General features: G+C 44.9%; 1 protein-coding gene across 2 annotated transcripts in view; it reads left to right on the forward strand.

Moving 5' to 3' along the window:
• alg3 (ALG3 alpha-1,3- mannosyltransferase) overlaps positions 1-14,395 on the forward strand; it is a 54,751-nt gene that overhangs the window by 8,160 nt on the left and 32,196 nt on the right. For both annotated transcript variants that reach the window (XM_072474092.1, XM_072474091.1), the window contains exons 2-5: positions 8,165-8,264; positions 9,080-9,227; positions 11,678-11,838; positions 13,629-13,749. In XM_072474092.1, coding sequence (XP_072330193.1) covers positions 8,191-8,264; positions 9,080-9,227; positions 11,678-11,838; positions 13,629-13,749 — 504 coding nt within the window. In that variant the 5' untranslated portion in view covers positions 8,165-8,190. The remainder of the gene's footprint in view (positions 1-8,164; positions 8,265-9,079; positions 9,228-11,677; positions 11,839-13,628; positions 13,750-14,395) is intronic.

The following is a 14,395-nucleotide window of genomic DNA, read 5'->3' on the forward strand; positions in this document are numbered from 1 at the left end:
GCAGACACGGGGAGAACATGCAGACTCCGCACAGACAGTGACCCAGCTGGGAATCGAACATGGGACCCTGGCACTGAAGCCACAGTTCTAACCAGTGTGCTGCCGTGTTGTCCGATTCTTTTAGAGAGGGCTAGAATATAAGAGCAGAGATATACTGCTGAGGCTGTAAGGCTCTGGTCAGAACCCATTTGGAATATTGTGAGCAGTATTGGTCCCTATATCTAAGAAACATTTGCTAGCCTTGAAGGGGGTCCAGAGGCGGTTCACCAGAATAATTCCTGGAATAAAGGGCTGGTCATAGGAGGAGCAGTTGAGGACTCTGGGTCTGTTCTCGATGGAATTTAGAAGAATATGGGGGGATCTTATTGAAACTTACAGAATACTGAGGCCTAGATAGAGTGGTCATGGAGTGCATGTTTCCACTCGTAGGAGAAACTAGAACCCAAGGGCACAGCCTCAAAGTGAAGGGACGATCTTTTAAAACTTGAGATGAGGATTATTTTTAGCTAGAGGGATTGGATTGGATTTGTTTATTGTCACGTGTACCAAGGTACAGTGAAAAGTATTTTTCTGCGAGCAGCTCAACAGATCATTAAGTACATGGGAAGAAAAGAAAATACATAATAGGGCACACAAGGTATACATCAGCACCGGCATCAGATTAAGCATACAGGGGTGTAGTGTTAATGAGGTCAGTCCATAAGAGGGTTATTTAGGAGTCTGGTAACAGCGGGGAAGAAGCTGTTTTTGGGTCTGTTCGTGTGTTTCTCAGACTTCTATATCTCCTGCCCGATGGAAGAGTGAGTAGACCGGGTGGGAGGGGTCTTTGATTATGCTGCCCGCTTTCCCCAGGCAATGGGAGGTGTAGATGGAGTCAATGGATGGGAGGCAGGTTCATGTGATGGACTGAGCGGCGTTCACGACTCTCTGAAGTTTCTTGCGGTCCTGGGGCCGAGCAGTTGCCATACCAGGCTGTGATGCAGCCAGATAGGATGCCTACTATGGTGCATCTGTAAAAGTTGGTAAGAGTTAATGTGGACATGCCGAATTTCCTTAGTTTTCTGAGGAAGTATAGGCACTGTTGTGCTTTCTTGGTGGTAGCATCGACGTGGGTGGACCAGGACAGATTTTTAGAGATGTGCACCCCTAGGAATTTGAAACTGCTAACCATCTCCACCTCGGCCCCGTTGATGCTGACACGGGTGTGTACAGTACTTTGCTTCCTGAAGTCAGTGACCAGCTCTTTAGTTTTGCTGCCATTGAGGGAGAGATTGTTGTCGCTGCACCACTCCACTAGGTTCTCTATCTCCCTCCTGTATTCTGACTCGTCGTTATTCGAGATCCGGCCCACTATGGTCGTATCGTCAGCAAACTTGTAGATGGAGTTAGGACCAAATTTTGCCGCGCAGTCGTGTGTGTACAGGGAGTAGAGTAGAGGGGCTAAGTACGCAGCCTTTCGGGCCCTGGTATTGAGGACTATTGTGGAGGAGGTGTTGTTCATTCTTACTGATTGTGGTCTGTTGGTCAGAAAATCGAGGATCCAGTTGCAGAGTGGGGAGCCAAGTCCTAGGTTTTGGAGCTTTGATATGAGCTTGGCTGGGATTATGATGTTGAAGGCGGAGCTGTGGTCAATAAATAGGAGTCTGATGTAGGAGTCCTTGTTGTCGAGATGCTCTAGGGATGAGTGTAGGGCAGAGATATGGCATCTGATGTGGACCGTGATGTGATGAATCTGTGTAATTCAGTGCCGCAGAAAGCTGTGGAGGCCAGGTCACAGTGTTTTTAAGCACAGAGATAGATAGTTTCTTGATTAATCAGGGAATTGGGGGTTACGGGAAGAAGGCAGGAGAATGAGAAATCTATCTAATGGTAGAGCAGACACGAGGGGCCAAATGCCCTCATTCTGCACCTATATCTTATGGTGTTGCTATGATAATGTTCAACTCCATGTTCCCATTTTATCCCCATAACCCTTGATTCGCTTACTGATTAAAAATCTGTCTATCACCGTCTTGACCATACTGAATAACCCAGCCTCTTACATCCCTTGGTGGCAAAGAATTCTACAGATTCACTACCATCTGAGTGAAGAAACTCTTCATCCGTGCCTTAAATGAACAACTCCTTAATAATGGATGTTGAAAATTATCATAAGTGATATGGCACTGGATACTTGCCGAGAATAGATTTCTAAAAATTGTAAATCAGTAAAATAAAAATATGCTGGAACGGAACATGCTAGTGCAGGGGATTTGATGTTGTACAGATTTTGAAATGCTCCCTTCAGCTCAATTTTATGTGCTCTAGCTTGCAGGAAGTGAGAGCTGATTGGTACAAACTTATGGAGAAAATTAACAATGATACACACTGACTTGCAAAGCTCCAGAAGAACTTCCTGGTTGTTTTATGCTCCATGTTATCTTTGTGCAATCATCATCTTGTCCTTTGCTTCCCTATTATGTTTAAGAACCTGCTGGATTTACCAAATAAACTTGCCATGAAATTTATTCTGGTAATTAAGAACAAAAATACCTATTTAACTATGTAATCACTGTTAATGCAGTGCCAATCTCAGACCTACAAAAGGAACTATTTTAAAGTAGGCAGCCTTATTCTTGCACACAAGTTGTTGTTAATTATGTCAAATTTTAAAGTAACATTTTCTCTCTTTGTCATCTCTTAATCAATCTTCTTTCCCTTTTTGTTTTTCATTTTCCTTTTTTAAAAAATATATTTATTAAAGTTTTTTAACACAATTTTTCTCCCTTACAAACAATAACCCCCCCCCCCCCCCCCCCCCGTAACAAAAAAAAACGAGAAATCGAGCAGAGCAAGATATATACATGGCAAAATGATATATTTACACAGCTTTGTACACTGGCCCTCACCCGTATGTGCCAGTTTCCCCAGCCCTTCATTTTATCTCTTGCTCGTCCACCCTCCCAGGCAGTCCCCGCACCCCCCCCCCCCCCCCCCCCTCCCCTGCCTCCTGCCTCCCGGTTCGTCCACTACTCCAAATGTTGCTAGCCCCCAGCTTGGCTTGACCCGGACTTTCACCACCTGAGATATTGCTCCCCGCCACTCCTCTCCAGAACCCCTCCAGTGACGGGCATGACCAAAACATATGGACATGGTTCGCCCGGGCTCCCTGAGCACCTTCCACATCTGTCCTCTACCCCAAAGAACCTACTCGACCTCGCCCCCGTCAAGTGCGCTCTGTGGACCACCTTAAATGGACCACCTTAAATTGTATCAGGCTGAGCCTGGCACACGAGGAGGAGGAATTAACCCTACCTAGGGCATCAGCCCATAGACCTTCCTCGATCTCCTCCCCCAGCTCCTCCTCCCATTTACCCTTCAACTCTTCTACCAGCGCTTCCCCCTCTTCTTTCAACTCCTGATGTATTTCCGACACCTTGCCCTCCCCGACCCATACACCCGAGATCACCCTATCTTGAACTTCTTGTGCCGGGAGCAACGGGAATTCCCTCACCTGCCGCCTCACAAAAGCCCTCACCTGCATATATCTAAAGGCATTTCCCGGGGGTGTTTTTCATTTTCCTGATGTGACTCGAATACACCCTCCTTCATTATTCCTGCTTCCTTCTCGATCCTAAATCTCACTAAGGAGGTACACTGTTGACCCTACCCTGATCTCAGGTCCAAGATGCCCCTTCATCCTTTGCATGTCATTATCAGCTTGCACTTTAAGCAAGTTTTGGCGCAACAATAGTTTGAGCTGAAGGTTGCAGAAAAAAAGTCTAATGGTGAATGCAACCGAGTTCCAGCTTGTAAATTACCATACTATAGCCATTCCCAAGATTCTGAACTTGAAGTTTACTAATTTGTCGTGTAGGGTCTTCCTGTTCCTGAATTTGCCCCCTCCTCCAGTCAAGCTGGCATTGCTACATTTGCTTTGGAACTCTGTGCTCTTTTTCACTGAAGCAAAATATATCCTTAGAACATATTACAAAATGTTCTAGTTTCCTAACCCAACAAAACCATGACCCAAAGATCAAGAAAAGTCCTTCAGGCCGAAAATAGCTTTGCCCCGAGCATATATGCAACGTGAATCCCAGCCTACAAATGAAATGAAATGAAAATCGCTTATTGTCACAAGTAGGCTTCAAATAAAGTTACTGTGAAAAGCCCCTAGTTGCCACATTCCGGCGCCTGTCCGGGGAGGCTGGTATGGGAATTGAACCGTGCTGCTGGCCTGCCTTGGTCTGCTTTCAAAGCCAGCGATTTTAGCCTTGTGCTAAACCAGCCCCTATTAATTCTATTCAAACGCTGCAATAAATCTGTACTGTGAATTTGCAAGAGTCGTGTGTTACTGAATGAATGAAAATGTAAACTAAAACAAACAAATTAAAGGGCTTGAAGGTATGGAATTTCTGACAGTACTCCTCCAGCACTAACTGCACTTAAAATAGCTCTCCTTGCTGCCTCAAAGCTTGTTGCACTTGCCTCAGGCAAGAGGGAGTGAATCTTGAGCTTTCCCTGTCGGCTTGCTCTGTAACAGCAGCAACCAGTGTTGGGCTGGCCACTTTAACTGCTGTCCTTCCCTTTTGAAAGAGGTAAAAGACTAATAAAAAATGTGATGTCACGCATTCAGCCCTCATGCAGTCATTTAGGCACAACACACTTCAGAACTAAGGGGAGATGGAGTCCAATTTTTTTTAATAAAAAAAGCAAAAGCATAAATGGTTCAGTGTCCTTTGTCTTTGAGGCACAGCTTTTCATCATTGTGGCTGATTTGAGTTAGCTGGTTTCTTGGACATGGTCAGATGTAATAATTACAAGATCTCAGTTAGCTGGGAGGTTCTTGTTAGAGTGTGCTTGTCCAACCGGGCGACGTGGGAACACGCTTAATCCAAAAGAGAAACAATCATAGAATTTATAGTGCATAAGGAGGCCATTCGGCCCTGAAAGTCTGCACCGGCCCTTGGAAAGAACACCCAACTTAAGCCCACAGCTCCCCTATCTCCGTAACCCAGCAACTCCGTATAACCTTTTGGACACACTAAGGGGCAATTTAGCATGGCCAATCCACGTAACCTGCACATCCTTGGACTGTGGGAGGAAACCGGAGCACCTGGAGGAAAGTCACGCAGAGACGGAGAAAGTGCAAACTCCACACAGACAGTCACCCAGGCACAGAATTGAACCTGGGTCCCTGGAGCTGTGAGGTGCCACCGTGCTGCCCAATGTAATAAGAAACAGCTTGTTTCATCTAGATTTTCTGGATACTGCAGGTGCCACTTACAATCTCTCTAATGAATGACTAATACAGGAGCTTAGGATGCCAGGGTCACGAAGGAGTTGTACTTGAAGTAATCTCAACACTGGATAAGGACTTTGACAGACGATGCCAATGAGTAGAGTAGATGCCCAAGGACTCATTTTGGAGACTGATTGCAAGGCATGAAGCACACCTGCTCTTCCTCCTGTCTCTAAGCAAGTGTTTGCAAGGGTAACTTTACAAAAGCTACCTTTAGCTAGTCGCACCTACTGAAGTGGCTCCAAACAATGGGCCTCGCCTGACTTCTTTTAAGTTCAAATTGCAGCTGTGACTTTTGAATGTAGGCGATCATCTGCCTATAGCGGGAGCCCTGACCAACTTTAATACTGGCAAAGATATAATTGTACTGGATTGCATCAGTGCGACCTCAGGCCACTAAGCCTGATCTTAACTCTCCCAAATACTATTCTTGCTGCATGGTACAGGGGTAAAATCAAGGCCAATATGTATCTTGCAGGTGATGCAAAATAGAGCAATGAATGCATGGTTCAATTGGAAAATTCAGGAAGCAAATGAATTGATCTTGTTTAATCAGAAAGCATTGTGGCTTTTCTATGGTGATTTTCGATTTTATCCTTTTTTTGGCAGTGCTCTTGTTGGCCTCAGACAAATAATTGCACTGATCCATGGTGGGGGGGGGAGGGGAAAAAGTCAGCAGTGGCTTTCTGTTAACTGATCAATGGTATTGATAACTGCTGTGATGTTCCTATTCCGCACCAAATCATTTTCTGGTTGGTCAGAAGCACAGGAAGTCACACACTGAATCCTCCTATACAGAGTGTGAAAATATCGCAGAGCGGACTTCCGGTGACGGCGGGAGGCGGCCGCACAATGGAGGGCTCCCGTTCGGGAACGGCATTCTCAGGGCTTTAAGCCCGGTCCCAGGGTCCACGGAGGCGGCAAAAGCAGGAAGAAACAGTGAAGGCACAGGGAAGAAGAAGAAAAATGTCAAGGGTAAGCAAAAAATCATCCGTAAAGAAAATAGCTGAAGGCCCGTCGGGGAGTGGAAAGGTCACAGCGGGGTTACCAAGGAAAATGGAGGCTGGAGCACCAGTGGAGGCCGCATTGCTTACGGCTGAAGAAATAACTAAGGTGATGGCTGCGGAATTCGAAAGGCAGTTTACAAGATACATGGAGACAATGAGGAAGGAGATGAGAGAGGTTTTGAATGCGCTGGTGGAGGAGGCGATTTCCCCGGTGATGACGGTGGTGGCGGAGGTGCGAGAGCAAGGGGAGGCGCTGAAGGAAGTGGAGGAGACATTATTGCAGCACGGTGATCAACTTGCCTCGATGGGGAAGGAGATGCGGAAGGTGATGGACATTAACAAGGATCTGCGAGGAAAAATGGAAGACCTGGAAGGCGACAGAAATTGAGGATTGTGGGGCTGCCCGAAGGAGTTGAAGGACCGAGGCCGATTGAGTATTTTGCCGCGATGTTGGCGAAACTATTGGGGGAGGGAGAGGATCCCTCCCGATATGAACTGGATCGGGCTCATCGGTCGTGGAGGCCTGTACCAATGGCGAGTGAGCTGCCAAGGGTAGTGACTCTGTGCCTCCGTAGGTACAGTGTGAACGAGAAGGTCCTGAGCTGGGCCAAGCAGAAACGGGTGGTGCAGTGGGCTGGAGCTGGTATACGTGTATACCAGGACTTTGCGGTGGAGCTGGCGAGAAGGCGGGCTGCCTTCAACCGGGTGAAGAGGGCACTGTACATTAGCAAGGTGCAGTGCGGCATTGTATATCCAGTGAAGCTGAAGGTGACTTACAAGCTCAGGGACTTTTATTTTGGAACGGCGGAAGCAGCGGAGGAGTTTGCGAAAGCAGAAGGACTGTGGCAGAACTGAGAAATTGAGAAATGGCCATGTGCCGATGTGACCTCATGACTAACTGTATTTTCTTCTTTTTTTGTTTTGTGGGTGTATGGGCTAAAGGAGCCAATGTTGTGTATATATTTGGACAAGGGAAGTGATGGGACTTTCACTTGAAATGAGGGCTCTTTGGGGTGTAGGTGGATATGCGGGGTTTGTGTGCTAAAAGGGGATTTCTGGGCTTTCCTAGGGCCGGGCAAGGGGGAAAGGGACCCGGGCGGGGGCCTCCACGCTGGCCGGTTGAAGCCGGCCAGTGAACGGGAGTGAGGTGGAGGGAGGGGCTGCGGCCATCGGAGTCTGGCAGAACAGGGTCCGAGTGGTCTAGCCGGGGTGGAAAGTTGGGGGGAAGGAACAGAGGTTGGGGGGAGGAGTTTTACAAGAGGCAGTGGATGGGAGGAGTTGGAGACAGGGGGGGGGGGGGGGGGGGGGTACAACTCTTCGATATCATGTACGATACTCTTTCAGAGGTTGGATGGCGTTGAGTGTGGGGGGGGGGAGGGGGAGTTGACTCTATAGGTCAATGGTGACCATGGGCGGTCCTGGACTCCTTTTTCTTTTTCTCCTTTGTTTTTTGTTGCCACCGTGGGAGGGTTTGTTTTATTGGATGCATATATTGACAGGTGGGCTGTTGTTTGGGGTTGTGGGAGGATGGGATCGTTGGTATTGTTAAGGGGATTGATTTTGTATTTGTTACCGTTTACTGTTTGTGGGTGGGGTGTAAATTTTGCAGGAAAATGTGAAAATGGAGAATAAAAACATTTTTTAAAAAAGAAAATATCGCAGAGCAATTGGGCATCTTTCTTTCTCTATGGGAAAAGAGCCTGGCTGCTATTTTGAAATCGTCCCGTTCTAATAAAGGTTGTCGACTTGCAATATTAACTATGCTGAATATTTCCAGAATTTTCTGTTTTTATTTCAGATTCCCATAATCCTCAGCATTTTGCTTTTGTGAAAACATCAAAAATAATTTGAGTCTAAATGTTTTCTGTACTTTTAGACACAGAAATAGACTGGAGAGCCTATATGGATGAGGTGGAAGGTGTGATTAATGGAACATATGATTACACCCAGTTGAAAGGAGACACCGGACCTCTTGTGTAAGTATAGGGCACAGGGTTCCTACATTACAGCCACTTGTCTGATCAGCCAACTAAAACTGCTTGCACCCACAAAATTTGGAATTGTCTATATTATTACAGTTTTTATTTTAGTGTACAAATGGATAGAGAAATTTTGCACATATATGGGATCGCACTATCAACAATTGGGAGATTACATTCAGATTTCTGTCCTTTGTTTCATTTAAATTTCAAAACAGAAGCCTTGTATTTTGTTATATGAATGCAAGTTTTTCTTATTAGGGATGAAAATCTGTTGATTTTCCTGGTGCTATTCCAGTATCATTTTTGAGTCTTTATATGCGCCTGGCAATTGTTAGAGTACATTTGTGAGACAATTGCTCTTATCCCAAGGAGACTAACTCGGGCGAAGGGAAGATCCCATAAGCAACGATCGCCCATTTACCTCCTACAATGACCATTTCTTTGTGTGATCCTAAGTCAGGGTCGGCTGGAAAAACAAACTTCAGCTATCATTAGAGGTGAAATTGCCCATATTCTATGTGTGTGGTTACCGCAGGGACAATAGGGTAGTGAAGAATGATGAGGCCAATTTTGGTAACATATTTTCACCATAGTTAAAATCAGCTAACTGTTTGTAATAGGAAGGGGAGCATTTTCATCAAATTGTTAGAGATGTATTTGAATGCATTGTGTTTGCTGTATAGTATAGCTGAAGATGCATATGGATATCAAATGTGTATAAATGAATACAGAGCAACGTGCAGGTAATGATGCAATTACTAAAATTAATCTAGGACACTAATACACTGTGCTATCCTCTCTCTGAACAGTTATCCCGCTGGGTTTGTTTATATCTTTATGGTGCTGTATTACATCACAGATCATGGAGCGAACATCCACCTCGGACAGTACATGTTTGCCATCTTCTACCTCATCACCCTGCTGTTGGTCTTCAGGATTTACCATCAAACAAAAAAGGTGAATAGCACTCTGTAACTGTGTAGAATGGAAATAGATAATGATTTTTGTAAAAATATTTGACTTCTTAGCATCCATATTGTCATGCGCACTTCGATATTACAAAAGTATACATTTTAAAAACATTACGGCACAATCTAACCAAAAACAACTAAATCCGTTCTGGGATGCATTAGAGGGGTAAGCGCCGTGAACAGCCCCACTATCTAACGGTACTTTTCGGACGTCGACGGGGAATGCCCACTGAGGCTGACTTAGCCGCATTTCCAGCACTGAAGAGCTCCTCCGTATAGGAAGAAATCGGTAGCGCCCCAATCTCTCGACTCCCCTCGACGTGACCCCTGGACACCCCCCAAAGCCCCAACTCGCCCCTGTCGAGGGGGACCCCTGCACAGCACCTCACAGGCAAGGCACTCCTGGGCCTGATCCCCAGCGCTGGCAAAATGCCACCTTGGCATCTTGGCAGTGCCCCTGTCAGCCTGGCAGTACCATTTAGGCACTCTGACAGTGCCAGGCTGCTGCCCAGGTGGCACTGTCAGGGTGACACATTGTCACCCCCCCCACCCCCACCCCAGTGCCATTCTGCCTGGTCCCCGTTTCGGAGGACCAATGCTGAATGGCACCCGGCTGGAGTTTCCTTGGTGAGGCCGGTAGATCTGGGGAGCCAGCTCAATCTGGCAAAGGGATAGTGAAGTGAGTCTTTAAACTTGCATAACTTTGTGAATCTGGGTGCCAACCGGCCGCGTTCCTTTCCGATTCCGGTAAATCACACCCTATAAGATTGTATGCCTCTAAAAACCTTGGAATAAAAATGCATTTACTTTTCAATGTTTATGGCAAAGGATGTAGTAAAGATCAGAGCAATGGCCAAACCTATTTGCCAGTTCTAATCTCAAGGGTAATCTTCTAATCCCCATTTTATTTGGCTATTATCTCAGTGCAAGTTTATAGAATATAGAATTTACAGTGCAGAAGGAGGCCATTCGGCCCATCGAGTCTGCACCAGCTCTTGGAAAGAGCACCCTACCCAAGGTCCACACCTCCACCCTATCCCCATAACCCAGTAACCCCACCCAACCCTAAGGGCAATTTTGGACACTAAGGGCAATTTATCATGGCCAGTCCACCTAACCTGCACATCTTTGGACTGTGGGAGGAAACCGGAGCACCCGGAGGAAACCCACGCACACACTGGGAGGATGTGCAGACTCCACACAGACAGTGACCCAAGCCGGAATCGAACCTGGGACCCTGGAGCTGTGAAGCAATTGTGCTATCCACAATGCTACCGTGCTGCCCAGTGTTCCAGATGCTGAAAGCTTTCATATCTGAGAAAGCATCCTTCTCAAGCCATTTTCATTGAAGTGTCAAACAGCCATAAATAATGTTACAAGAGTGGCCAGGGACTTGTTCATTGATTCCAGCTTTCTTCTCTTCCCCTTTCCTTTTTGAAAAGTACATAAACTTCATGTCAACTCCTGAGGTTGAGAACTCACTACATTTTCTGAGTTCCAGCTATCCAACCTTCAGCGCTCCATTCGCCATGACATCTGTACAGCTACTGATTTACTCAACCATACCCTCACCTCCACCTTTGATTTCCTACTCCCAATAAAACCATTACTCTCTCTTACCCTGGCCGTTCACTCTGGGATGCATCATTGAAAGGATATTGCAGACAACTGGCTTGGTTATTGACCGTCAGATCTGATTGTACCACTTAAAACATTATTGAATCCTGCTATCTCTACCATAAACCGTCTTCTTAAACTCATCTCCCACTTGCCCTCACCTCCAATAAATAAGTGCGAAAAGCTCATGGAGTTCTTTGTCACTAAAGTCGAAGCAATAAGATCAGCTGCCTTTGCTGCATCACTTACTTCCACTAGCCCATCTGGCTAAACTTACTTTAATGTTCCCCTGCCTGAGCCCTGAACTTGCATCTATCTCTAGCTTCCTTCCTATCTCCCCTCATGTCATCTCCGAGCTCATCCTGTTCAAGGAACCATCCCCTGTCCCCCTCAATCCTAAACTGCTTAATCATCCAACATTCCCTCCTGATCTGCATATTAGCCAGTATTGTAAATAGTTCTCCCTTCAGGTGTGGTCCTCCTCTCCTCTAAATATGCTGTCATCACCACTCTGCTCAAAAAGTAACTCTTGTCTCTCTATCCTTAAATTACTATCGCAACACTGACCATACTTTCCTCTGAAGTCCTTGAACATTTTGCTGCCTCCGATATCCCATCCCATTTTTCCCAGAACTCCATGTTTAAATCCCTGCAATCAGGTCTCCATCCCATCACAGTACTGAAACAGCTATCAAAGTCACAAACGATACAGGATGTCTAGTAATGGAATTCCACAAAATGTTATTTGCCATGTACAATGTTTGTCCTTCAAACATTAAAGCTCAAATCCACACACTTTCCAACATTTTCTTTTTTCAGGTTCCGCCATTTGTGTTTTTCTTCATGTGCTGTGCCTCCTATCGGATCCACTCTATCTTCATCCTTCGACTCTTCAATGACCCTATTGCCATGATGATCCTCTACATGGCTGTGAATCTCTTTTTGAGTAATCGTTGGTCATTGGGCTGCTGTTTCTTTAGGCAAGTACTGTGATGAGCAAGAATGCAGTTGGTGATATTATTTCATTGTGGAAAAGGCAAAAAGACATATAAAAAAGACTGGATTATCGATCAAGCCTTTCACATTCTGACAATGTGCAACCTAAATATATGCCTCCCTTCACCCCTTGCAGTCATGCATCTCCTGGGTGAGACACTATAAGTGAAAAATCTTGAGGCCAATTTAAATAAAACCTAGGAAATTCCAGATGCATTGATGACTAACAATTCTTGTTAACCTACCTATCTATCTACTTATGTATTCTACTCACAGGAACTCCTGCAGATACTTGCAGTGAACCCACACACGCACACTGCAATCTGTTCCAGCTTTCAACAACTTTCTGCAAAGAGGCTCTTCCTGTTTAATTTTAATCAATAATTTTGGAACTTGGAATGATCCCCCTAATCTTCCCCTCTCCATCTAGTTTGTATAACCTACCAATTAGACTGAATTTAATGCCTTCTTTATTTTAAAGACCTCAATTGTACCCCTTTGAAGTCTATCATGCACCAAAGTAGGAAGCATCAGTTCTCAATGTCTGTCCCAATAAATTAAGCTAGATATCTTTGATCAATTAATTTTTCACGGCCTCCATGCCCCCCCACTCTGCAGAACGCAAGGTCCCACAATATGAATAATTAGTTAACCTGTTTTGCTGCTGTTGATTGAGGGATCAGTCTTGGCCAGGGCAGCAAGAGATTTCCCCTTTTGCAAATGTCATAGGAACTGTTATGCCCATCTGCTAGGATGCTGACTATTCTAACGAAAAGCCACTAATCTGAAATGTTGATATGCTTCTCTCTCCATAGATGCTACCTGACATGTTGGGCATTTCTGCTTGTAATACAGGAAATTGGCTTCCTTGGGTTAATGTTACATGTAAAACATAGCTCCTCAAACAATGCAGCATTCCCCGCCCCCCCCACAACACATTGGAAGTATCAGCCTTGATTATGCACTCATGTCTGCAATGGGACTTGAACCTGCAACGTGTTGACTGAGCCAAGAGTGTTTACATAGAACAACTGTGTTAAACTCCTACTTCTGTTATGTACTTTGTATTGCAACACTACCCTGACATCTCTCTCCATGAGGGTGGAAGAGCTATTCTTTACAGGCTGTTTGATGAAGTGATGCTATCTTGTTACTTCTGGAACTGCAGTTAATCACAGCCACGCTTAGCTGGCATATGGTCCTCTTTAAGGGGCTGTTTCGGCTCTTAGGATTATCGATCCGTTTACAGTGGGCACTTGTCCAGAACACAGAATTAGCGGGAATTTGGCAACTGTTGAAACTGAGTAGTTCCACACAGAGATCAGAAGAAATACTGCTGAAAATAAATACATAAAAAACATTGATGCAACAGAAAGCATGCTTTGTGGTTTGGGGTGACTATTTGTCTGCACTAAATCAGATCATAATGTTTGCTGACATTGGGTAATTTTAAATTGTCACAATGATTTCATGTTCTCTTTCCATGTCAAAATTGAAATAGGTCTGTTTCTAAATTTTTTTCGTATTATGTGAATAAACCTTGGAGCATATATAAGACAAAATGAAAAATAAACACAATTCACTGTAACCACTTTGTCAATAAATAAACGAGTGAAAGTTAAGTGGGCTCTATAACAGGCAATCAATCCACTCCACTTTTGTGGTGAAGGTAAAAATTATTGTCCATCTGCACTTTTATTTTACAAAGCAACCTTCAATTAACATTCTGTTAGACTAAAAAATGTAAATGTTATCCTGTTTGTTCCCTTGGTAGTTTAGCTGTTTCGGTAAAGATGAACATTTTGCTCTTCGCTCCAGGACTACTGTTCCTTCTAATCTCTGAGTTTGGATTGTTGCGGACCATCCCAAAACTCTGCATCTGTGCTGTGTTGCAGGTATGTCAAAATTTAGATCTATAGTTTCTCTCTGAATTGAAATGACTGTAATATGTTAAAATCGTGTTAAATGTAAATTCTCAAATACTCAGTTCACTGGTTTCAGTAGATCACCAGCTAAATAAAGAGTCTGTTGAGTTCTTCCCAACGATTACTTTTGCAGGGTTAATAAATTGATATCTGCTTTTGTTTGGGCTGGTAAGATTCCTCGGGTTCGTATGACATTTTTGGAATTGGCAGTCACGAGCGTGGCACTACCTAATCTGTGATGTTATTACCGGGTGACACATATTGATAAAGTGCAGGAGTGGTTCAAGGATCCAAACTCTATGGGGGTGGATGGAAGAGGTTTCATGTATAGGGTCGGGTCTGAGGGCCTTGGTTACTGCACTGCTCCCATTTTCTCCAGTTAGATTCTCTTCAAGTCTGGTGGTGATAGCCACTTTGAGGATTTGTAAGCTGTTTAAAATGGGTTCCATGTCATTGCTGGCTCCGATTTGCATAAACCATAGGTTTGTGCCATCTGGCTTAGATTCATCATTTTGGGCATGGGAAAGGAAGGGGTTGGAATGGCTTAGTGGCATGTTTCTGGAGGGTAGATTCGCCAGCCTAGGCAAGCTGTTCGAGAAGTTCAAGCTCCTGAGAG

This window comes from Scyliorhinus torazame, chromosome 14 (assembly GCF_047496885.1).
Source record: "Scyliorhinus torazame isolate Kashiwa2021f chromosome 14, sScyTor2.1, whole genome shotgun sequence".
Taxonomy (NCBI): domain Eukaryota; kingdom Metazoa; phylum Chordata; class Chondrichthyes; order Carcharhiniformes; family Scyliorhinidae; genus Scyliorhinus; species Scyliorhinus torazame.